This window comes from Zonotrichia albicollis, chromosome 2 (genome assembly GCF_047830755.1).
Source record: "Zonotrichia albicollis isolate bZonAlb1 chromosome 2, bZonAlb1.hap1, whole genome shotgun sequence".
NCBI classification, from domain to species: domain Eukaryota; kingdom Metazoa; phylum Chordata; class Aves; order Passeriformes; family Passerellidae; genus Zonotrichia; species Zonotrichia albicollis.
In genome coordinates, this window is record NC_133820.1 from 98,684,032 (window position 1) to 98,709,144 (window position 25,113).

Consider the following 25,113-nt stretch of genomic DNA (forward strand, 5'->3'; position numbering starts at 1 on the left):
ATTAAAACACTGTATTCTACCATCATTTTAAAATAAGCAGTTGTATTTCTATCTACCAGCTCCATATGAGATTCAGAACCAGGATTTCAACACAAAACATCTTTCTACATCAGAACTTCAAGAGACAATTGAGTCCTCTTACTGCCCAGTCTAACACTAAGTAGGATCTTCAGGACATGTCCCAAGAAGGTGGCACTTTGATTTTAAGTCATACAACATCATGAAATGAGAATACACAACAAATTTGATAGGCTGTGACTATACCCAAGGGAAGAGTTAAGTAGACAGAAGACTTTGCAGGGTAGCAATGGAAGGAAATCTGGAATAGCTAAATTAAATCTAAGGATCTTTCAAGCAGTATCAGTAAATTCAATCAGCAGCTTAAAAGCAATAGAAAAAAAAATCCATTATTAATCAAAATCTATTCCCTATTTTCAAGGAATGAAGTGTTTACTGCCTTGACAAAATAAGATACAAGGTCCTCTTTACCAACCTGAAGGACACAAGACTGCTCATCTCCAATAATCTTAAACAGGACAAGACAAATCCAGATTTATAAAAAGAAGCCACCAAGAAAGAAAATGTGTAACTGTTCTTTAGGCTTCCAGTGAAAATCATCTGGTTGACTTTGGAGTAAACTTGATAAACTTAAAATCTGTTTCATGGCATCAGTGTTGCTCGTAGATATTGAAGTGAAATGTTGTTGGTGATCACAACAATACAGCTATGAATGCTTTTGTCTACCAAACCCAAAACTATCATTTTTTCTTACTAAAACTCCTAAGGATGAAGATTAAAAGAAATCCCTAGGAATTCTGGACCCATAAAAAAGAAGCACAAATGAGTATTTTAAGAAGAAATACCTTTTAAGCAATTAAGTGCAAAATTGTGTTAGGCCCCAACCAAAGATAATTTCCAGCCACAAGGATGCATCTTATCAATGAATCCCATGAAGCCTTACAAAGAACTTTGTCCTGGTGAGTGGATCTCAGAGAACTTCATAATGAAAGACATAAGTAGAGATGGTTATTTTAGTATCAGCAGTTCAAATCATTTGGCCTGTTCTTTCCTCCTAGTCATATGAAATAACCGATCTTCAAGACAATGCAAAACACTTGAAGTAAGACATCTTCCTTTATTCACACCTGACCAAGGATTGATTCCCATCAGCACCTTGCTTCCATCAAGGGCAGCCATGAAATGATACACAGCAAAGAATAAGAACAAGACAAGCACATACAACAACCCCTCCTGCTATCATCCATGCTCCAGCTACTTTCAGTTCAGGTTACTTCCTGAGACAGATGTGATTTTGTGTATTTAACATTCCACTGTAGACTCCTCTTCAAGGTACCTCATTAGCATCCCCTTGAGCCTATCTAAACTTTCAACAAGAAAAGAAGATTCTAGTTTATGAGATGTGTGGAGTTTTATAAGCCAGTGAACATGGCTGTATCTAAGGTTTAACTGCTTACATCAACAATATTGATGACAAATGCATGTAGAATACTTTGATGAATCTTTCTTTTAAAAAAGCTTCAGAATCTGTTGTAGAACAGACTGAAATTGCAGATTGTCAGTGAAATAAGTTTTAAAATTTCCTGTTTTTGCAAAATGCTGTACTTCAATTCTCTAAAGCACTTTTTGAAGTGCTGGCAAGGCTGCACGTCACATTTGTCTGAACAGACATCATAATTCTCAACAAACATAGAAAGAGCCAGAGCAGCAGTGAACTTTCTGAACTTCTTGATTGATTTTTATGAGTGAGTGTGTGCACAGCAAAGCAGTAGAATACATTAGCTAGCAGTCAAAATGAGAGGTTAGAAAGTTCTGATGAACAGCTAGCCAAATGTCCTACAAAACCAAGATTTCTTCTTTTAAGAATCAACCCTTTCATACTGTTAAATTCATACCCTCAAGGATGACAGAAGGTAGACTGTTTCTAAAAATGTAAGAAAAACCATGGCATTTAAGACCAAAAGTTTATTTACTGTCCTAAGTGGCAGATGCATAGAAAAACAATTGCAATCATAGAATGTCTCAAGCTAAAAAGGACCCAAAAGGATCATCAAGACCAACATCCAGTTCCTCAAATGACCACCTAAAACTAAACTATATGACTAAAGGCATCATCCAAATGCTTCTTGAGCTCTGACAACCATGGCACCATGACCACTTCCACTGGCAGCCCATGCCCATGACTGACACTCAGTGAAGAATCTTTTCCTGGTGTCCATTCTGAACTTGCCCCGATGCAGCTTCACACCATTTCCATGTGTCCTTCACTGGTCACCAGACAAAGGACATCAGCATCTCCTCTCCACTGACCACCTCAGGGAAGCTGCAGACTGTGATGAAGTCACCTCTCAGTCTTTTCTTCAAAGCTTAACAAACCAAGAGACCTCACCTCCTCCAAAGTCTTCCCCTTGAGGAATTTCACCATCGTGGAAATTTATCTAGACTAGATTATCTAGATTATCTAGATTATCCAGATCTCAATTCTCAAATGAAATCTACTAGAAGCAAGACTTACATTATTCAAGAACACCCTGAGGAACAAGCACGCTAACCTGCATAGTGTGGTCATTTCACTCTTACTAATTACAATTTTGTTTGGTCTTGCATCCTCCCATAGCACAAGAGTGGGATTTTACCACATATTTCATATAATGACAAGCAATATAAAATTACAGCCTTCAGAAAAGGCAAACTACACTTTTATTTGCCCTGAAATAGTAAAAGCACATATAAGTATCATTACCTATATACAAGGCATAAAATTTTCATAGGGAAAAACAGCCACTAATGTGGCATTTGACCTATTTTGGGATATATATGCAGTGAAGACAAAGCCCTAAGGAATAAACGTGCAGCAGTGGCTTCCAGTGGTTGCAGTAGTGTGTGTATACAAACAAACCCTGTGGAAAAAGGTAGTATCATCTTTTAGAATTCAACAAATGCAGCTGAAAAATATTTATATTCAGAAATACTGTGTCCTCTTTTGAATCTGAAGTAGTGAGATCAAGTTAAATACAGGGAACATGAGACCAAGTAGCAAGGCAAGAAACAGGAATGAGAATACTGTCATAACATAACCAGCTAATGTTACATAAGCAAAATACAGCCTGTGTCCTACATGAGCTAATGACTTCATCTCTCCCTTAAATTCCCCCCTCCACCACATAGGCAAGACATTTCTTTCTGTCTCCAGTCATTTCTATGATTAACCCTATGCAGTTCAGGAGAGGGTTTCATAATGCAAAAGCCTTTGGCAGCAGTAGCAGGATTACAAGTATACTCTTGTAGCACTCTGCTCTTGTTTCTCCCTACCCTTGTGCCCTGCCTGTCAGATCCTCAATCATGAGAGCAAATATCCATATGGATTGTGCTGTGAACCACAACAGCGTGTCAAAGAACAAGCTGAGTTTTTAAGAAGGCCAGCCAGAGCGAAAAGCATCGCATTACAATGCAAGACCAGACATTCAGATGCAAGTTTTGCTAGTGCCATACAGCCACTACTAGTTGTGTGGAGTCTGAAAGAAAGCAGCACATATTGCCTTGCAGCATGGGAAACCTTTTGTTCTCCTTGAGGAAGCCACTGGAGAAATGATCTGGACAGTTTGCCTTCTAGAAGATAGGCAGTTGCTGTATCTTGTACAGAAAGTACCTTTCTACAATTTGTGTCCTTTATTTGGAGGACAGAAGGAATTTTTAGGTCAAGGCAGACCACTGCAGCAAAACTTGATAGTGTTGTCCAAAAATTCAGGGCCAATTCAGTCCACCATACAAGTATGAAGTCACTTGCTGCAATGCTTATGAAATAAGATTATTGCTGTTACTTCCCACCTCACAAATAGCCTAGATGTGACCAGAGAGATCAGACATCTCTGCTATCAATAGTGATGTTCTCTCCTCAGAAACATCATGTAATTATTGTGGCCCAGGTGCACCTCAGCGAGCATCTCAGGGAAGCTTTTCAGTCATACAAGTTTAGGGCTTGGGGAAAGCAAAATCCTGGATTTTATCTTGGTGCTGAGATAGCAAATTTGTCTCAGGTACATTCAAGGTTTCAAACCCTGTCAAGGATCTTTTCTTAGATCTAAAAAAGATTTTTATCACTGGTTTAATTCCTTATAGAAAATTTACTGGTCGCTGACATGAAAAGAGAAGCATAAAATCCTATGCTGGTGCCCAGTATCAGCAGTCCATACTTCTGAATACCAAAGCTTAGGTGACAAAGAAGAAGGACTGCAAAAACAGCATAAATATCTCAAATTCTCACTGACAGGTCAAGCTACCTTTTCAGATACAACAGCTGGCAGTGTATCAGGAAGGTGTGTTCATCCTTATCAACTTTGAGTGAGATGTCCAAAACAAAGATTTCCATCTGTGTAGGCCTTTAATATTATTTGGTGTAGATAATGTATCTTGACATAACAGCTTTGATTAGCTTTGATTTTTTAAAAATTTATATACATTACACAAATACACATATTGATGTATACACTAAGATCTATCAGATTCTCTCCAACTCCAGATGCACTGTCAGATCTTTCAGGGACTGAGAATACACTCTCCAGGGCAGTTCCAAAAAGGGGCTGCTCACAAACAATTAGCAGAAAGCATGAACATTTCTGTAGCTGGGATGATGCTAATACAACCAGGTTGAGAGCAAGACAGACAAAATACTCTTTTGTTTTTTTTTTTATCTAGAGAGCTGCTGACCAGAGAGCTATAATTCAGGCCCAGAGCAAGAAGAGGTGAAAATACAGCCTTGTGGAGAAGGTTTACATATTGCATTGCAGTGTCAATACCTACAAAACAGGTTCAGCAAGATTTGACCCAGTCCTTAATCTGTTAAAGCTTTGTTCATATCCATGCACAGGATGGTTCCTTGCTGGGTGCTTGTGTCACACTGACCTAACCAGGACAAAAACTTTTCCAAAGAAATAATAAATAAGATTCTTCACAGAAGGAGCACAGAGAAAACACTACTCAAGACCAAGATCTCTTAATTTAGCAGCCACTGTTTACATAAAGAGATAACACAATGATAGTAAAAGATAATCAAGATATGCAAATTTTTCCAGCTTGAGTGAGCTGTGCATACATGGAACCAGAAAGTAAGATTTAGATAAGGAATATGTAAGAAAGTAAAACTTGTGGCCTAATGCTCCAAGAACAAAAGGCTGGTAAATTACTACCTAGTCAGATGTAATCAGCAGCACACAGAAATAGCAAAATGCTTTTCCATACCTGTAGTGGCTTCCAATTCTTTCTGAAATGATTTGTCCTTCTGATATTTTTGGTCAAATCAAGGGCTTACAGTCTTTCCAGCATGCACTGATTACTGTTTGTACAAAAGACTGTGCTAAGTGCAGTCTCTGATTAATGAAGTGGACTGACAATAATTTCTGATATATTTAGAACAAGTCTAAGGTGCATTTTTTTCATTGTAAATGACATCTCCTCACAGCAAAAAAGAAATAGCATTTTGTTTAGATACCAGGAAAGTATTCTAATTTCTCTCTTATTCAGTTGTGAGTGTATATATATGTCTGTTGTTCCACTATGTTCATTTAAAGTACTTCAAAACCATGTTTCCCATGTTAATTGCAAACTCTAATGAATAAAAATACTAGACAACAATTTTAACTCTGAGTTCATGATTTCTTAAACCTACAGTCTATGGCTTATTCTGAAAACAAGTTCTTGTACAAAGGAGGTTAATGAGATTTAAATAATTTGTTTTCAACTCATATGAACTAGGAACTAGCTACATAGTGAGGGGGAACAAAAAGATTTTGAAGTACTAAGGAATAATGAATCATACCTATTTATTAGTCATCCTAATGAATACCTGCAAATTATTCTGCCATAAAGTGATTTTAACAAATTGGAGAACACAGACATATGTCAGTAACTAGGACAATTGAATAGTTTACTGTCGAGCAATTCTAGTAATTATTTAAATTGGTGATTAGTTGTCACATCAGCTGAGATATTTCAGAGTTTCTTGAACTTCCAGTACGGAAATTTACTGTGTAAAATTATATTACTGAGAAATATCCATACAGTAAATGAATGTGCAGATCTCTTTATTTAGCAACCATAATGCATCTCTATTTACTAGCTCCTCTGTTTATACTGTTGATGCTGTTTGCAGAAGGCCATTAGCCTTCTAATTTGTTTTCTAGCAAAAAATGAAATTACAAGAAATGAGTGAGATTGAACTACTAAAAAACAGCAGTATTAGAAGAGTTTTGCTTAGCACAGAGATTACAGTCCACAACTATGGATCCCAGCAATGCTTCTTCACCACTGTAAATTTGATTTTTCAAATAAAGATAGCAAGAAAAATACAAAAATCCTTTTAAAATGCTATTTTTCCTATAATTTTTTTCTAAAACCACTTTTGTAGCCTTGTGCTCCTTTTTTTGTTGTTGCTACAAGCTATAGACAAAGCACAGATAGTAATTTTAAGCTTATTAGCAAAATTACATAACCTCACCCTATGACCATTTCTTGCTGTACTTAAACTGCACATATGTTTGAGCAGAGGCCATACCTTTTTTTAGAAACTTTTGACATAATTTTTAAAATAAGCATAGTTGGTCAAAGCTCTAATGTATTTTTAAATAAGCCTTTATTATTGCACGTCTTAATGACAGCAATAGTGAAATGCATTTCAGACTGGGATATGCCACAGATAAGAGGGGACAGACAAGGCTATTTTAAAAGACACAGCCCTTCTTTTTATCTATGGAGAAACAGAAGTCTACCAGAGGAGTAGGCCTTCCTTCAAACAGCCAGAGAAAATGCTTATTAAACCTACAGTTTTCCTCTTGCAGAAGGAAACTGAAATATACAGAGAATATACAGAGAATAACTGAGAAAAAGCACAGCATAATTCAGGATGAAGTATTTAATGCACCATATTAATCATGTAGAGAGTTCCCTGTAGCAACTGCAAAGCAAACTGTAAGATATTGAGCTTAAGAAAATAAAAACATTGTCCATGAATAAAGAAGGAAAGATAATAAATTGGATGGAGTAAAGAAAAAGAAATGCAAATCTAGCAAGTGGTTACAAGAGAACAAAAATATAAACTTTGGTTCTTCAGATGTTCCCATACATTCCTGACTAGCAGTGCCCAGAACAGGTGCCTGAATAAGCACACAGAACTGCTCTCAAAGTGCGATAAAGAAATAAAACACAGGGGGTAACTGCTGTGTAACCACACAACTCTCCATGGGCACAGGAGCAGCACCTCGCCTGTTGAAATGTTCAGTTCACTGGTGGTCACCTCTGTAGAAACACTCCCAAGGTGAGAGTGTTCCACAGCACCTCAAAGGAAGGAAGTTTCCAGCTCTGGAAAACCCAGGTACAGCAATATGCCTTGTCTAAGGCAAAACAAGATGGGGCACTGGGGACACTTCACTCCTATTCCAAATTTTGCAGAAGTCAGAGAATCCAATGATAACAGACAGACCTCACAGTTCAGACTTCCTTAAGCAAAACAAAAGAAACTTCAGTTTTAAACCTTGAAAATAAGCCACATTCACAGGCAATAAAATTTTTCCAACTAATACAGTGAAGAAAAACACAGCATTCCAGTAATTCAGAAAGAATTCTGTTCCCTGATACTCTCAACCAAGAAATGTTTTAAAAGCATTTTTTTCCCATAAAAACTATATCTGTCCAGACAGATAGTTTTTGACTGGCTATCAGGAAAAAGAAAATAGAGCAATTTGCATTAGAAAATACTGAGAAACAATTCTCAGATAAAAGCAAAATGTTTACAAACTTTCCAATGAAAGTTTTAAAATATGTTGATAGGAGAAGTATTAAAAGGACTGATTTTCTACTGATTCATCCCTGAATGGACACCAGCTCACTAAATTAAAACCATTTCCAGTTATAATTGGGGATTTGAATTTTCATCTGTGGGATTTATAAACACTGTTTCAGCAGAGCACTGCAGTTAGATGGATGAAGGTCAAACATAAATTTCCCACTGTCCAAGTCAGACTTCTGAGAAAAGCATAGAGAACAAAATAGGTACATGCAATTCCCAGCATCTAACAGAATTATTTCTGAAAGTACTCTATCATTTTCCTAAATTTGATTTCCACTAAATCAGAGCCAAAGTGAACAAACAGTCCAACTGAACACTGAATTAATCCATTAGAAAGGTCTGGGCTTCAAACATCCACATTGTCCAGAAAATTAATTCAATAACAATCTGTGCCTCACATCTCCAACTGCAGCACTCGTTTGACAGAGGACTAAGCAGCAGCACAAAGAAAATGGAAGGAATTCTCCCCTACAACAGAGTTCCTTTGCCATTATTCTTATGTTGAAGGAATAACACCTCTTTGCCAATAAATATAAACATAAGATTTACAAAATAACCACTTCACTGAATCCATGTCCACCATTCCCCTGATAACAGAAAAACCTGGGCTCTTCGGGACAGTATCTCAGAAACCCAAGACTGACACGTTCCTTTTATGGGAAGAAGAGAGTCATCTGTCTGCATCTTGCAGAAAAAGCAGATCCTCATCAGTTCCTGAAAGGAACTTGTGATTAAAGGTAGGTTAGAAATTGTATTAAAAAATGTAAGCAATTTTACCTCTCCTATAAAGACAACCATAACACAATCCAGTTTTTCTTCAGGGGACAGCTTATCAATAAGGGAGTGGAGAGTTTCTGTAAGGTAAGACTTGACTTTTCTTTTCACTGTAGGTATTCCCATTACAATGGAAACTGAAATCAAACAAACCAGAAAGGTACTTTCAGTGATTGCATACACAAGATAGAAAAAAAAAATCTTGCAATAAGGCATTGCTTAATAAATGCAAAGGTTTAAAAGGTGGAGATTGCAGTAATTAAAAATAGTTTAAAATATGCCACCCAGCATCAGCAGCATGACTATCAGTTAACACCAGTTCTCAGAACAAACACAGAAGACAAAAACTCCCAATCCTAGACATGCCAGACTATTGTGTAGGTGTGATGGGCTGATCCTGACTGGACACCAGGTTCCCACCAAAGCTGTTCTATTGCTCACCTCCTCAGCTGGTCAGGAAGGAGAAAATGCAATGAAAGGCTCGTGGGTAGAAATAAGGGCAGGGAGACAACCCTCCTCACTGTCACAGTCAAAGCAGACTTGAGGAAGTTAATTTATTACTGAGAAAATGAACAGAGGGTAATGAGAAATAACCCCCAATCTAAAAACATCTTTCCCTCACCCTTCCCTTCTTCCTGGGCTCAATTTCACACTGATTTCTCTACCTCCTCCCTCCCAGGAGCACAGGGGCATGGGAAATGGAGGCTGGAATTCAGTTCATCACACATGACACCTCCATCACTTTTTTCTCCTCAGTAGAAGGACTCCTCAGACTCTTCCCCTGATCCAGCATGGGGTCTCTACTATGGCAGATGGTCCTCCATGAACATCTCCAATGGAAGCTCTTTCCCCAGGCTGCAGTTCTTCATAAACTGCTCCAGCATGAGTCCCTTCCATGGGCTGCAGTCCTTCAGGAACAGGCTCCTCCACTGTGGATCCTCCACAGGGTCACAAGTCCTGCCAGTAAGGCTGCTCCAGCATGGGCTCCTCTCTGCATGGACCCACGGGTCCTGCCAAAGAGCCTGCTTCTGTGTGGGCTTTCCAGGGGCTCACAGCCTCCTTTGGGCACCCTCCTGCTGTGACATGGGGTCCTCCAGAGGCTGCAGGTGGATCTCTGCTCCATGGGCTGCAGGGACACAGCTGCCTCTCTGTGCTCTTCACCACAGGCTGCAGGGAACTCTGCCCTGCAGCACCTCCTCCCCTCCTTCTGCACTGACCTTGCATGTTCTCACTCCTCTCTCCAGCTGCAATTGCCCTTGAGCAGTTTTTCCCCCCTCTTCAATCTGTTATTCCAGTGGTGCTGGTCTGACTAATGGTTCCACTGGAGACAGGGAAATCTGCCGGTCCCTCTTAGAGAAGTACCCCTGGAGCCTCCCTGTTACCAAAATGTTGTCACACAAACCCCAGTGCAATGGGAAATTATCAATAACCACAGTATTATTCAGACAAGGGGCACCAAAACTGATTAAACTCCCTAACTGAAGTTTTAAAATAAAACTGGTATAACCATTCTTCAAAACTCAAGTATTTAACTTCTCAGAAGTTATCTTTTAAAATAATACTGCTGAAAGCCTCTATTAATTTTCTTGCACCTGGTTTTGGTTCTTCTAAATAAACAAGTCCAGGACAACAGAACTGCATGGAAGTTCCTCAACAAAGTTCCTTTTCTCTGATAAAAGCACCACAAATGCAAAGCAATACATCCTCAGCTACAAAGTTATTAACATCATCCTTCAGCAGGTCGTTTGAGTCCTGTGTTGCTTAACTTTTCCATAGCTTTTCTTCTGCACTGTACCTAGGGCTGGTTACCTTCTGGGAACACTGCAGATAGCAGCAGGAATGCAGTGAAAGGATAAAGCAGACTTCATCAAGTCCTAAAACCCTGAATTTCCTCCCTCTGTTTAATTAAATAAATCTGATTCCAATTCCTATTTTTCAATTCCAAATTTCTGCCATATATTCCCAGGGGGACATAATACAGACTTCACTTAAAACAATAATGAATGATTAGATTTTTCCTCCCTGAACAACAACATTGAAATAAAAGGTATTTATAGTCAGAAGAATAAACCTGTGGCCTGAGCCCACACATCTGTCATATAGGCATACCTTCTGTTAAAAGAAGGAGCAATCAAACTCACTGAAGTAATGAAAAAATACAAGCCAGGATTAACTACAACATTGTCCAGATTTTATTGATGCAATTATATCTGGTTAACTTACCTCTCTCAACTTTTAATTTATATATTGAAATATACTGTTCAGAACAAGAGAAACATCAATGTTAAAATAATTACAACCATGCATGGTTGCCCTAAAAATCTGAAAAGCCAGATTCTGTACTGCTTGAGCTTTGTTTCCCTTTAGCTACAAAAAAATTCATCCAAACTAAATGCTTCTTAATGTGTGTCTTAACATGGCATGGGGAGTGACTGAGATTATGCAGAAAAGAGCAAAGCTGAAACCAAGCTCCTTTCATCTCAGATTCAGTGTGAATTTAAAGGATTTCAATATCACACAAGTTAAATGATATGTCCTTCATCTACCAAGAAATGCAGTAAATTCTTTTCCTAAAACTAGAAGGTCCTCCAGATATAAAACATGAAATAACCATCATATCAGCATACCTCCTGTCCTTCCAAGGCCAACCTGCACAGAAGGTTGAAGGCTTCCTTCATTTTTCAACAAATGAGGCAAATGGTAATAGATATTTGGCACTTGAAGAGATTTTTTACTCGTTAGCTCTTTTAACAGCTTCAGCGTCTCATCTGCAAACATACATGAAATCAGAAATGCAGAAAACAAATTATATGAAATTTTAAGCAATAGTAAACATTATAAAATTCCAAGCTTGGTCCTTACTGAAAATCAGAATAAATTATGCACTTTTCTGAGTCATCATATTTTGTCTACAAAGAAGTCTTTTCTTATTTCGATTTTTAAATAAAAACCAGCCAAGACTATTTTGCACCTGCAATCTTGTTACAAATACAGTTAATATTTATTTGATCACATAAGACTTAGTGCAAATTTACAGAAGTAAATAATGTTCCATTTATTTGGGAGGTTGGTGATTTTGTTGGGTTTTTTCCCCAATTAATCAAATGGGAGGCTTATTTCCCAAAATAATTTTTCACTGTTGCTTCCAGAAGTCATTACCATCCAGCAAACACTACTGCAAATAATTTTTCAGAGCTATGAATACATATTGGAATATACTGCACATAGAGATACAAAATAAAATAGCATTAAACATACAGTTGATATTTTGAGTATTCCTGAAAAAAAAAAAAAAAAGATTAACACAAACTCAATTTAGTCCATTAGCACAGAATTATCCTATTAGATTCCATTAGAATCATTCTTGCTCTTTCTACTGAAACTGCCTTACAGTATGTCCAGGTGGCTCTCAAAGTTGCAAATAACAGTTTTTAAAATTACCCTGCTGGGTGTGTTGATTTTCTTGCATCAAGTGTGAAAACAACTCATTTCAAATGAAAAATATGATAGCATATGGATCTTCAAAAACTTATGGGCTTTATAATATCAAGTTAAGCAAAAAACTGTAGTCAAGATTTCTTGAGATAAAATTGAGAAGCAAGAAAAAGAAAGCCATAAGTGTAATTCCTCTCAGAGTCTTAGCACAGCTTCTACAAAGATAGATGGGATTTGTTGTGGATTTTGGTTCTGTATATTTGGGGATTTTTAAAGCATTTATTTTTAGGTGAAACTAAATTCCTAACCACATCAAACCTCACAAAAAGCTTTGTAAATAGATACCATAAGTAGGTATGTCTATCTTGATAGACTCCAATACAGGAACATTTTACTTTTCCTGCTAACATTTCTTTAACTTCAACTGCAAAACCTGGACTAAATTCTGTCCAAGTATGACAGCTCTTGTCTGAATGAATAAGGATCTACACAAAACAATCTGGAATTCTTTCAGCTTCAAAGAGAGCAAAGAGTATTATGTATACTTAAGTGTATTAAGCTTAATAAAAACCTATCTAATCCTATGTTCTGAGCACAAAAGCTCAGTAATTCAGATGGCTTCCCATTATGGCACTGCATGAAAAAAGTGCATGTCCATCCCAGCTGGGATCCAGACATGGTAGAATGTTAAATGAATTTGTACTTTCAGCATCAGAAGAGAATAACTCCTTATAAGCATATTGCCTAAAAGCAAGCTAAGTCAATTTTAGAAACAAATGTGGTAATAACTTAATCCTAAATCCAGAATCAAAATTATTTGACCTCTTCCACGCTTTACTTTAAAAGCAAAAACACACACATGAAATAGGAAGACAAGCTTTATAGACCATGTTAAATGTAACCTTTATCTGTGCAATTCCTGGAGATCCAGGGAACTACTGAGATCAGGCCATTAGTGCCAGACAGCAATTCATGAGTGGCATCAACATTGGAGCCTATAATTATAACCATTTCCCAACCAAAAATACCCAACTGAAAATTGTAAATCACAGCACAAAGGCAAGTAGACAACAAATTCAAAAAAATCTTGTTCCACACTTTTGAATAGCAAAACTCTTCGAGTTTCAACTCCTTATAGACCAACTCCTTAAGACCAATACGGTGACATTTCTGCAACCTACCAAGTTGAGAAAAAATTTGTACTTATTGAGAGAAAATTTGTACTTATTTGTTATTCATTTTCCATCCACAAAAATCAGAGCAAAAAAATCAAAACAGTGTGATTTTAGAAGCCAACATCAATAGCCTGGTGAATATTGCAGTGTTTTTCTCTAATATTGCCAAACAGCTTTTTATAAATCTGACTATCAGTCTCCAAAATGGGTAAAAACTAATGGAAGATTTTACCAGTTTAATCACTAGTTACTGAAAAGGCCATTTCCTGTACTTCGTACAAATCATAAGCAATACTTTAGTCTATATGATTTAATACTTTCCAGTTGACTTTTAAGCTTATTTTAACTGCTTGAAGTTCATGCATTTCTTCTGTTTGCTCACTTTTCCTCTCTTACTCTGTTTAAAAAGTGATGTAAATTAATCATCAAAATATATTCAACCTAACAGATAAGTAACCAGAAGTTCCAAACTTTGGGAGCTTGGTGTGGAGTAAGTAATTCTTGTGACTTTAGGGACTGAATAAGGGTGGGTGAATCATTAAGGACAACAACTGGAAAAAACAAACCAAAAAACACCCACATCAGATACAACTTTATTCACACTGCTGAACAGCTTCATTCACCAATCTTGGGAGCAATTTCTTATTCTAGAGTAATAACAAGAAATACTGGCATTGCAGAATTATAAAAAAAATATTTTGGAGCATGTACCTGAAAAATTATTCATGGCATTCTTACTGCCGTTGGTCTCGGCCACGGCCCTGCGGAACTGCTCCAGGATGGCGTTGAGCTCGGAGGAGCGCTGCAGCGTGCGGTGCTCGGCGATGCGCAGCCGCTCCTTCAGCGCATGGAACTCCCGCTGGTAGGCAATCAGCTTTTCTGGGGAGAAAAGCCACGATCCAGGTTATGTGTGGGAACCAACACCTGCTGACAGATCTGACCAGTAGCTAATGCAGCTCAGCTTGGAGCACCTGGAATGCTCCCAGGAAGGCAGAGCCCGGTATGGCCCCACCTGAAGAGCTGGGTGCCAGCACCCAATGTGAGCGGTGGATGGGGACACTGATGTCTATTAGCTGTTTCCAACAAGCACCTCCTGTGGAAGAGCCAGTTGGATTAACATTCAGGCAGTGCAGTCAGACTCACACACCACAGCTGGCTCAGTGAGAGAGGCAAGAAGGGTCTTTCTGCAGGAGTTAATTCCAGTGAGATTTATTGTGTGGAAGCCAAAGGGAATGCAGGTGGAAAATGAGGGCTACCATGGGCTCTGGACAGCTTCAGAATGGGAAGGGATGGGGGCAGAGATAAGGGCAGGGCAAAGGAGATTGGTCTCCAGGGGTAGCAGCCACCAGGGGTACACAACCAGTGAGAAAACAGAGAAGGGAGAAACCAGGGTAGGTTGTAAAATATGGGCAAGGTCCATGAGGGAGTCTCATTTGTCCCACAGGAGGAATGGACTCTATGGTAAGTCTTTCCAAGGCAAAGCCTTTGGGAATTGGCTGAGGGGAGGCAGTTCACGGGATGCTACAATAGGCAATCAACTTTTCTGGGGAAAAAAGCCACGATCCAGGTTATTTGTGGAAACCAACACCTGCTGACAGATCTGACCAGCAGCTAACACTGCTCAGCTTTGGAGCACCTGGAATTCTCCAAGGAAGGCAGAGCCCGGCACAGCCCCACCTGAGGAGCTGTCCCCCCAGCACGGCAAGGGGACAGCTGCACTCACCAGGATGGGGACAGGCATTGAGGGGGATGCCCTCACCTCAGCCACAGACCAGGGACACCCTGAGCACCCAGCACAAGGCAGTTCTGAACCATTTCTTGGAACAGATGCCCACAAACCATTTCTTTTAAGAAGCCACACAGCAGTGGCCCCTTACAAAAGCACAGGTGACATCTTGTGAAAGACCCCTCTGAATGCTTTGTTAAGGATACGTGGAACTTGACAGTATTTCAGACATATAAATTTTAAACCCAAGTTTTAACTTATTATGGGTCAGTGCCTGAGAACTGAAGAACAACATTTTTTACCAAAATTCTGCTGATGTTGATATATACACATACTCTTGAAAGGGGACCAAAAGGGAGATGGAAACACCAAAACTGATTTGCTGATATATTCCCTTTTCCCTTGACACCCAGTAAAGAAAGTGGGCCTAGATTTTATATCCATCCTTCTTCCTATTGGTAATTTCCTCAAATCCTCTGCTCATCATCATCACTATCATCCCCCTTCAACCAATACACAGACACTGACTAGAGTATTTTGAGTGAATTTGTAACTCAATCAATATTCCAGCCACTCAGCTGACATCCACAGACATATCTCTCTTGTTACTTACCTATCCACTCCCAGCCTTTTCATATTGCAATATTTCATATTGCAGGGAAGTAGAAGTTTAGCAAGCAACTTGAAACCCTTCTTGTTGCTATATTACATAAGACACAGGGCAAGAAGGAATTAGAGTCAACTTCCCTTGTTAATAAGGCTGGTTTTCCTCCAAATTCTTTCAATTTACATTTATTTTCCTCTTTTTTTTGGTAGCTGGGATGTACTGCTCCAATTATATTTAGAAAACTTAATTAAGTAAAATGCCCTCTGTTCTGAAGATGAAAAAATAAAAACATGGTTCACTATCTCTTAAAACATCTCCTTTGCCAGCTTTATTTTGCTTCTTTCATTAAAACCAGAAGATTATTGCTTTTGTGCCAACAAACCCAGAACACAGCTGCTGGCCCACTCCACAGTGCTAGGCACACTATACACTGCTGACTGGATCCAGGCTGCTCTTTGAAATAGGAATTGATGCTTTAGTCAGCAGCACTTAGAAGACTGGGAAAATTTTTTGAAGTTTCTGGCAAGAAGGCCATTCTTATTTGCCAATGATAACTAACAAAGTAGTTCAGTTCTGATGCTTCCAGTGAACTGTACTGGTATTGCATCCGTGGTACTGGAGACCTCAAAAGCATTAATTCCTTAGAGAAATACTAGACAAGTATTTGTTGCTTCAACCAGACATATCTAGGTTAAGGAGGCTGCTCTAAAAGATACATAAACTCTGGGAATCTATCCTTCACAAGTATACAGCGATTTTTTTCAATTAGGCACAATATTATTCAGTGAAATATAACTAAAAATCCTAAGGTTACAAATACAATAAAATTTTTAAGTCTACTGCCCTATGAATATTTTTCTAGTTATTTATGTAAAATGAAAGTAAAAAATAATTCTTTTTTTATGTGAACTTACATGACCTAAAACATTTACATCTCTAGAGCCCTTTTCATGTTTTTGGAGAATAACATGTAATTTGGCATTTTGGTACTTGTTTTATAATATGGCTGCCTGTACTTTTAAACTAAACAAATTAAATTTAAATGCCCAACACTCATATCTTTAGCATACTTGCAGCCCTTCAAAGATCAACTGCTCAGATACTTATTAATTACAAACAAAAAACCACAACAAATTTGATCTCATACTGAAAGGCACTGGCAAATGAGAAAATACTTCTTAGACTTTTACAGTACCACCATTAGCAGTGACCACATGTCCCAGGCTTTAGAAAAGCATCCCTTAAGCCCATCAGCATTTTATAAATATTCTGATTTGACTTTTTAGAGTTCCTGACTAAATATGTGAGAATGAGCCTACAAGATTAAATTTAAGAAACTATTTTTATTTAAACTTTGACTGAGGTCAAGTTTGGTAAAGTCCTATTCAACTAATTTGGTATCATTCTGTGATAAAATCACCCTCCTCATGGATGAAGGCAAGATGAAGGAAAGGCAGTGGTTGGTGCAGTCTCACCTGGAGTGCTGTGTGCAGTTCTGGGCGCCACAGTTTAAAAAGGATGTGGAGCTCTCTGAATGCATCCAGAGGAGGGGAACACAGCTGGTGGCAGGGCAGGAAGGTCTGTCCTGGGGGAATGGCTGGGGCCTTTGGGTCAGTGTAGTTTGGAGAAAAGGGGGTTGGAGGGGTGACCTCATTGCTCTGTGCAGATTCCTGTGCAGAGGGGGGAATTGGAGAGGGATGGTTGAGCTCTTCTCCCTGGTGTTTAGTGACAGCACACATGGGAATGGCCCTAAGCTATGCCAAGGGATGCTCAGATTGGACATCAGAAAGCATTTTTGTTCTGAGACATTGGTAAAACACCAGAACAGGTTTCCTGGAGTGCATTAAGTATTTTAGGAGGCATCTGGACAATGCACTTAATAACATGCTTTGGCTTTTGCTAAGTCCTGAAGTGGTCAGGCAGTTGGACTAAATGATTGTTGGTTGGTCCCTTCCCACTGAGATTCCCATTCTACGACAAGCTGACTTTCAGGCATTGTATACACAAAACAGTCAATAGTGCACCTGATATTTTCAAAACACATTTGACCATTTAGTGTTTTACTGTTCAGAGATTTCTCCAAAACCAAAAGAAATTGAATTGATTTCTTGTCCAGAAGTATGAAAACACTTTTTTTGATTGCTATTACAGTCAAAAGGAGAGTAGTGAGCCTAAAACCACAGAGATCACCACCAGTAAAAAAAGATTCTTTTTCTACAGGATTATGGATTCTGTTCTTAATTCATACTAGAGTTATTTAAGAGGACAGAAGAAGGAATTCAGACACTAAGTTATTGGCCTTACAACACTGATGGAAGAACCCCAAACATATCTGTCTGTTCTCTGACAAACAAAATATCCCTCTAACAGCAGCTGTAGCCAATATTGAAGACATCTGGTCTCCAATAATTTCAGCATACAAGCATATTTTTATTTAAGAATAATATACTATTTTACATTAAAATGAGAAGATTTTCCACACTTTTCTCTGGAAGCCAGAAAGATCAAATAAAATAAATATCTTGCTAAGAAATTACTTCAGAAATGAAAGCATTAATTCTTCATAACTTTTCTCTTAAATTCTAGTCGGTCCAGCAAAACTCCAGAAGCTAAAGACTAAATATTTTAGCTGGCCAGATGCTGTGCAGCTCTCCCAGCACTATGCCAACTGAATCAGTACTTTGTCAACTTTTTTCCTTTGTTGCAATACGTTCCCTTAAATATGCAGAACATAGAATTTAGACAAGCTCACTTGAAAGTTGATGCAGTCTTTTGAAAAGTGAAAATTCAAATGAAGCTTGGGTGGTTTGCCGGTTTTTAACCAGAGATGAAATCTCAGCTCTCAGCCTCCTCTGGGTTATTTACAATTCTTCTACTACATAACTGTAAAAAAAAAAAATATTCCAAAAAGACACCACTAACCCAAAATTACAAACTCAGTCCACTCTCCTCTTAGCCATAGACAATATTGACTACACAGATTGCTAAAGAGTTGTCTAAATTTGAAGAAAAATTCAAAGTTTTAAAACATGGAGTTTCTTACATCTTTGCATGCATATAATTTCTTAGTTTGGGCTTTTGTACTTCTTGAAAAATCTGTTAATGTACTTTCACCCCTGCTTTTCATAACAGCAAAGAGTTTTCCCTTGAGATAAAAAGGGACATCCAAGTAAAGGAATAAGAAAATAGGCTGTAGTTTGAATTTAGAAAAGCATTTTGCAGAGTATTTCAGCTCAGCTGAAATAGCATAAATCTGAATTCCAGGTAAATTACCAACACTGTCAGAACACCTGCTGAATTGTAATTCCAAATGAAATGTCTACTGAACAACAAAACAGAAAACATACTGTGGAAACTCAATCAAAGCAATTTCAAGGCTACAGAGTCTCAAAGTCAATAAAAATCCTCAACAGCTTAGTTTCTGGTTCATGTTACTTTTTTAGCTAAGTTAGATTTTTTTAATGCCCTAAGCCTGTCGGTGTTTCAGAGGCATTTGGACAATGGCATTAACAACGTGCTTTAGCATCTGGTCAGCCCTGAGGTGGTCAGGCAGCTGCACTGGATGACCACTGTAGTTCCCTTCCAAATGAAACAGCCTATTCTATTCTAACATGAAAACTTCATGAAGAAACTCTTTGAGTGCACTTCTAAACTGAGTGGAGTGCACACTTGTAAAAGGAAACAGAATTGCCTGAAAACCCTTTCGCAACCAAAGAATGTTTCGGCAATCCTCAGTGTTGCCATTATTCCCCAAGGAAAGCCTTGACTGTCTGCTAAAAGAACTACAGTCTACAACACAAAAAGCAGCATGAAAGCTTTGCAAGCTGTTATTTATCTTATCAATCAAGCAGGTTCCCAAACATGTTAAATCACAGGCCATATTCGCAACTGAAAATTGAACACATCGAATTAAGATTGTTGAACTAAGGTGGCTGCATTCACATAAATAAACAATTAAATGAATAAAACACAAGCTATAATTTACTCAAGAGCTCTGTTTTAGTATGGCTGGTTGTACCAAAGATGCATCAGACAGGATCAGGAAAAGCTTTATGACTTTTCCATATCACAAGCAGGCAGCTGAGCTTTCCTTCAAACTCCAAACCAGCTAAACATCCAAAGTGATGGATCTGCCACACAGACAAAAAGGTAATCAGCAATAGACTTGGCACTCAAAAAAGATAGCAAGCCAAGCACAGAGGGCTTAGCTTTGCCAATTAATTGTAGGCCTGATTTATATTTTTTGCCCTTGCCCAACTGAACCATACCTCACTCACCCCCTTTTTTCATTAAAGAACAACAGGACACACAGACAAAAGGCCCTGGTTGACAACAAAGCTTTGTACACAAATACTCAATAAGTAAAACGCCTAGAGAAGGAACAAATACCAGACACAACAGGACTTTTCCTCTATCCAAGCGGGGAGACTTCAAATCATGATTCAAATCAACAATGTATCACACATTCACCAATGTATCACTGCATTCTCCAATGTAACACTTTATGGCCCACCCTAATGACAACCCTTTCAGCTTTCATAAGTTAAAGGTTCTGCAGCAAAAGCCCCATTTTTCTGTACACCCTGTTGAAGAGTTATTAAAATGCCATTAAAGAAATGTTTGAATGTGTGAGAACACACTGTAGTTAGTGCTAATTCAGGTATTTCTGTGATTAGTTATTCTCCAACTCATTTACTCCCATTATAAAAGCCCTGCAGTAGTTACCATCATGCCATGGGTCAGAGGCTCTAACAAGCTTCATGTATTAATTCATTACTCTCCCATCAAGGATGTTGATCAGTTTACAGGTTGATAGAGAGTAGAGGTCTTAACTGGCAGCAAGCTTCCACACTGAGTTTCACACAGAGACAGTGGTGAGGCAAGAGGAGGTCATTCCTCAGTGAATTAGGGATTTGTCAATGTGCCAGCCAATTCAATCTGGCACAGCTCTTACAGGAACACTCCTTTGTTTGAGCTACATGAGGTATAAAAATTAAATACTGCACTTCCCGTAAAATCAGTTCAGATGTTGTATGTGATCCATGAAGTTGTAGTATCAAGCAAATCAGTATCCAGTAAGTCATGATGATACCTGCATGGACCTGCATTTCATTCCCACAGATGTAAGCAATATGAATCTTTTAGATCATGCTTGGTTCATAATACCCAAGTACCTTACAAGCCATCACATTTGTAGTATTAGTGATAAAATACTCATCTTCATCTCTTAAAAGCAGATATCCTTTTAAATTAAAACCCTGCTATGCTAATATGTGCCAGACTAAATTATTTCCACTGTCAACCAGAAAAAGTGAATTTCTCTAACATATAAAATAAAACTCTTACCATGCTAACACTTAAGTAATTCTAAACTTCATCTCAAAACTGACACTCTTTGACAAAGACTATACTTTCTTTTTAGCACAGGTTTTGCAAAATGTAACTGCAAATACAATTACCCATTATTGTGATAAGAAATTCTGTTCCTACTGCACTGCACAGTCATCCAGTGTCCACAATAAAGATGCACAGACAAAATCCACACACTGGCATTTACTGAGACAGCATGCACCTTGCCTCCATTGCCCTTTGGAAGTGACTCCAGAGCTCAGAGATTTCCACAAGGCACAAACGAGGCACCGTCAAATATCCGACCGAGGGAGGCAAGCAGAGGAATTGTCAAACCAATCACACAGGCACAGACAAAAAGCTGTGTCCACACAAGATATTAAAGATGTTCCAGAATCCTCCTGTGACATTTAGACTTACAAAAACAGCAAAACACTATAGCAAGCTGAGCTAATTATCAAGTGTCAAAACCTGCACATAGGCACAAATCATATTTAGAAATCAGCAGTGTCAAACAGTGAAGAGTAAAGAAGGTGTTAACAAAATTTGTCCCCAAAGTTTAAACCTCAAGTGCGCACGCAAATCAAATTTTGACTTGTCTCAAAACTGGCTAAAAGCTGATACATGGTGTCCTTGAAATGTTACAATGTATTACCATGGATGACTACTCAACAAAAGCTAATTAGCTTCCCTGCTCTTAAAGTGAAATTAAAACCTTTTATAAACAAGCTATGATGAGTTATAAAATCCAAAGCAGTAAAGCAATCAACCATGCAAATACAAATAAAGCAGTATACTGTAAAGGCTAACAACAAGACATGCTATAAATAAAAGCTCTTAAGAAAACTGCTAAAGGTCAAATTTTATCAGTCCTCTTTCAACACTTGATTCTGTAGGCTTTTTAGTTACAGAGTTTGTAGCTATGCCTATTCATAAAGCTATCTTATTATTTTGAAGGGATTAGAGGACATGCAAATTTTTGTGAGTATAATACTCTGTGAAATTAAAGACAGAAAAATATGGGAGATGATTCACAAAAAAATGCATCCTACTAATCATGACAAAACATTTTCTGCCTCAGGAAACAAACAAACAAAATCAAGATGCAGGAAAACAAGTGGGCAAGTCATTTCTTTATCCCTAATCTTGTTATTCAAATTGATAGGTCATTTCAGCAATTCACTAGTTCAATCTACCAAAACAATCCATCAGAACTACTCTTTATTGCCCTTGTTTTCCACATAGAGATGTATTTCTCAGGACTGCAAGTATTTTTAAAAGTGCTCATTCAAGTAGCTTTCATTGTGAAGAACAACTTGTTTTTGAGGGAAGGTTCTGCAGGTTTTCCTAACTTTGGTAAAAAAACACCTCAATAACTCTAATTACTTCATTTCTTGTTGCAACTTTTTACATTTTGCACTTCAAGGATCTCTATAAACAAATAATGTTTTTTGTTCTCTCCACATTTAGTGCACTAGCACAAGTCTAAAGTGCTTGCTTTGAAACTTTCAGGGCCTGATCCAATCTCAGTCTAGATACTTATGTTTAAACATTCCATTTGCAGCAGGAGCTGAAGTTGTTTTCTCTAAAATTTTTTAAGCAATCTGAATACGATCCTTTGTCATATCAACTGGTAAAACCTTTCTACTTTGATCTGTAAATTTCAGAATAAATTTTCTTGTAAATAGTTCTTTGATCTGAGAATTTGCTTTCCCTCCATTTTTTCAATCTTTAATATAAATACACTAAAAATTATGTAGCTTACCAATAAAAATAGAAGCATGAAATGGTACATCATGTTTGTTTGATTTTTTTTTCTAAAAAGCCACAAAATTCAACATTTTTCTGGAGGAAAAAAAGTCCTAAGAAATTAAAAAGCCAAAGAAGCCAAACTAGAATTGTGACAACTGATGAATGATTTACTTAAGGAGTATCTTCATAGCTGGATAGAACAGTCAGGAACAGTTTTAAATGTCTCCAGATGCAATTGCACACCTCCACTTCTAGATAGAATTTATTCAATAAAGAAAGGTCACAATTAAGAAGATTTACAAATCAATTATAAAATCCAGTATGACACCACATTCAAACATCCCCTGATGAGGGCTGACAGTGAGTCTGAATGTTCCTTTGGACACAAAGAATAAAAAGAATAATATATCAGAAAATCCAGACACCCACAAATAAGGAGGTCAAGTCAACAGAAGCATATGGTCCTCTGTCTGTGCACTTCCTTCAGACAATAAGGATAATTAAACACATGATTTGTTTGAGAAGTTATTGGCAGCACTTGAGCTGAAGGTCTTCTTTTAAAGCAGAGAAAAGCAAGCCACAGTGATGGGGAAAAAGCAAACAAACAACAACAACAACAACAAAAAAACCCAACCAACCAATCAATCAACAAAAAAATCCCCAAAACAACCAACCAAAAATTCCCCAATCCCCCTCCCTAAAAAACAACCCAAACAAAAACCAAAAGAATTCCACAAAGGAAATTGCACAATCACAGATTTGCAAATTATTTGTCCTGATCTGACTGTTAACTTTACTAGGATTCACACTTCTCTGACTAGTAAACAACACTGCCCAATACTCTAAAGATGAATATAAACCTCAGACTTTTTAGGTTCCAGCTACTTGGTTCTTATTTTATTCCCAGAGCTAAGTAAAGCCACCTCTACTGGCATTTCTTCTCTAAGGGGTCAGTGATATAAAAACATCTCTGAAATCATGTGCTAAATCTGTCCCACAATAAGCAATCAGTATTTAACACATCTCTGTCCCTGAACAGAAACACTAGGGGAGGTGTTCATACATCCCTTCAAACATTCTATTCCCAAGAAGCAAAGCAGAACAACAAAAATCATTGCAACTTCTGCTGTAGACATTCATGGCACAAAAAGTTCAGTTTAAGAACTTGATACAAGAAAAGCTCAGCTGAGTACACAAAGCAATGAATTCATGTAACATGGACAGTAACTCTTTACAGTGAAGAAAATTACCTTCAAGTAACTGTCACTAAAACATCCCACTTTGACATTTCTAACATGTCTTGCACAAGATTTAAAGCATTCAGCAGTGTAAAAGAAACTAGGAAACCTTCAACAACATCACAGTATTACCTCAAAAACATAATTTACAGTGACAGCTTTTACAAAGATCATCATGTCACAATTATTTTTTCAAACTAACTGCCAAATAAAAAGGAAGACTGTAACTATACTGCTCAAGCAAGCACAAAGCTCCAGTTTAAGCAAACATTACAACCATAACACTGAAGCACACTTAAGATACAGGACAGGTCAATAGCTAGCCTGCATTCTTGGCAACACTGAAGGACTGAAGCACAGTAGGTGAAAGAAAGCATTTCTATTGCTTTTTTAACATACTAAAATAAAATAATCTCTTCTACATTTCTGTAGAAACATGTATATTAAGCACACTTGTTGCATTCATTTATTATGTTTGCTTCCATCATTTAGTTTAGATCTATGTGTATACATACATATTATTGCTACCAGTGAACAGGAGTATCTTCCAAAAACCACATAACAGCTAATCACACTCATTCCTAACAGGACATTTTAAAGAAGCCATAAGCATTGATCTGATCAGAGCAGTGTGTGGCTTTAGAATCAGCATCTCTGCATGGTATCATAATTTCAACATTAAAAATAACAAAACCTAACCTTGATGGGTTAGGTCACACAGTTCTTTCACATCTGTTAAAAGTGCACAAGAAACAACCCTTCACCTGAAATAGTTACAGATTTGCTGACCATATAAACAAATGTAATTACCCCATAGGTAATCTGACCTCTTAGAGTCAGTTTGACTACAAGTCATCTGTGACATCTCACGTTTCTCCTCAGATCTCAATCAGACAATAATACTTTCAGCTACCTTCTACAAACAAGCACATAGACCTATATTAAGATATCATGCTATCTAGTGGCCTCAAATTCCTGGGGAGCTCTTTTGTGGTGTTTTTCTTTTTATTTTAATGAAAACTTTCTCTGCATACCACATTTTATAACCTATCAAACTTCTAATTCCATTTACTAACACAACATTCTCTGCTGTAACCAAATTTATGGAAGTAGGGGGTTTGATTCTCTTTGTTACTAACTTGGTAAGTTAAAACTGGAAAGGGGATTTGAAAGAGAAAACAAGTTTCCATAAAATTACC

At 37.7% G+C, this 25,113-nt stretch overlaps 1 protein-coding gene across 1 annotated transcript in view; it reads right to left on the reverse strand.

The window, feature by feature from the left end:
- Positions 1 to 25,113, reverse strand: part of MGAT4A (alpha-1,3-mannosyl-glycoprotein 4-beta-N-acetylglucosaminyltransferase A) — a 78,285-nt gene that overhangs the window by 36,594 nt on the left and 16,578 nt on the right. The window contains exons 3-5 of the mRNA XM_005486419.2: positions 13,954 to 14,121; positions 11,260 to 11,400; positions 8,636 to 8,769 (exon numbers count right to left, since the gene is read on the reverse strand). Of these exons, the coding sequence (XP_005486476.1) occupies positions 8,636 to 8,769; positions 11,260 to 11,400; positions 13,954 to 14,121 (443 nt within the window). The remainder of the gene's footprint in view (positions 1 to 8,635; positions 8,770 to 11,259; positions 11,401 to 13,953; positions 14,122 to 25,113) is intronic.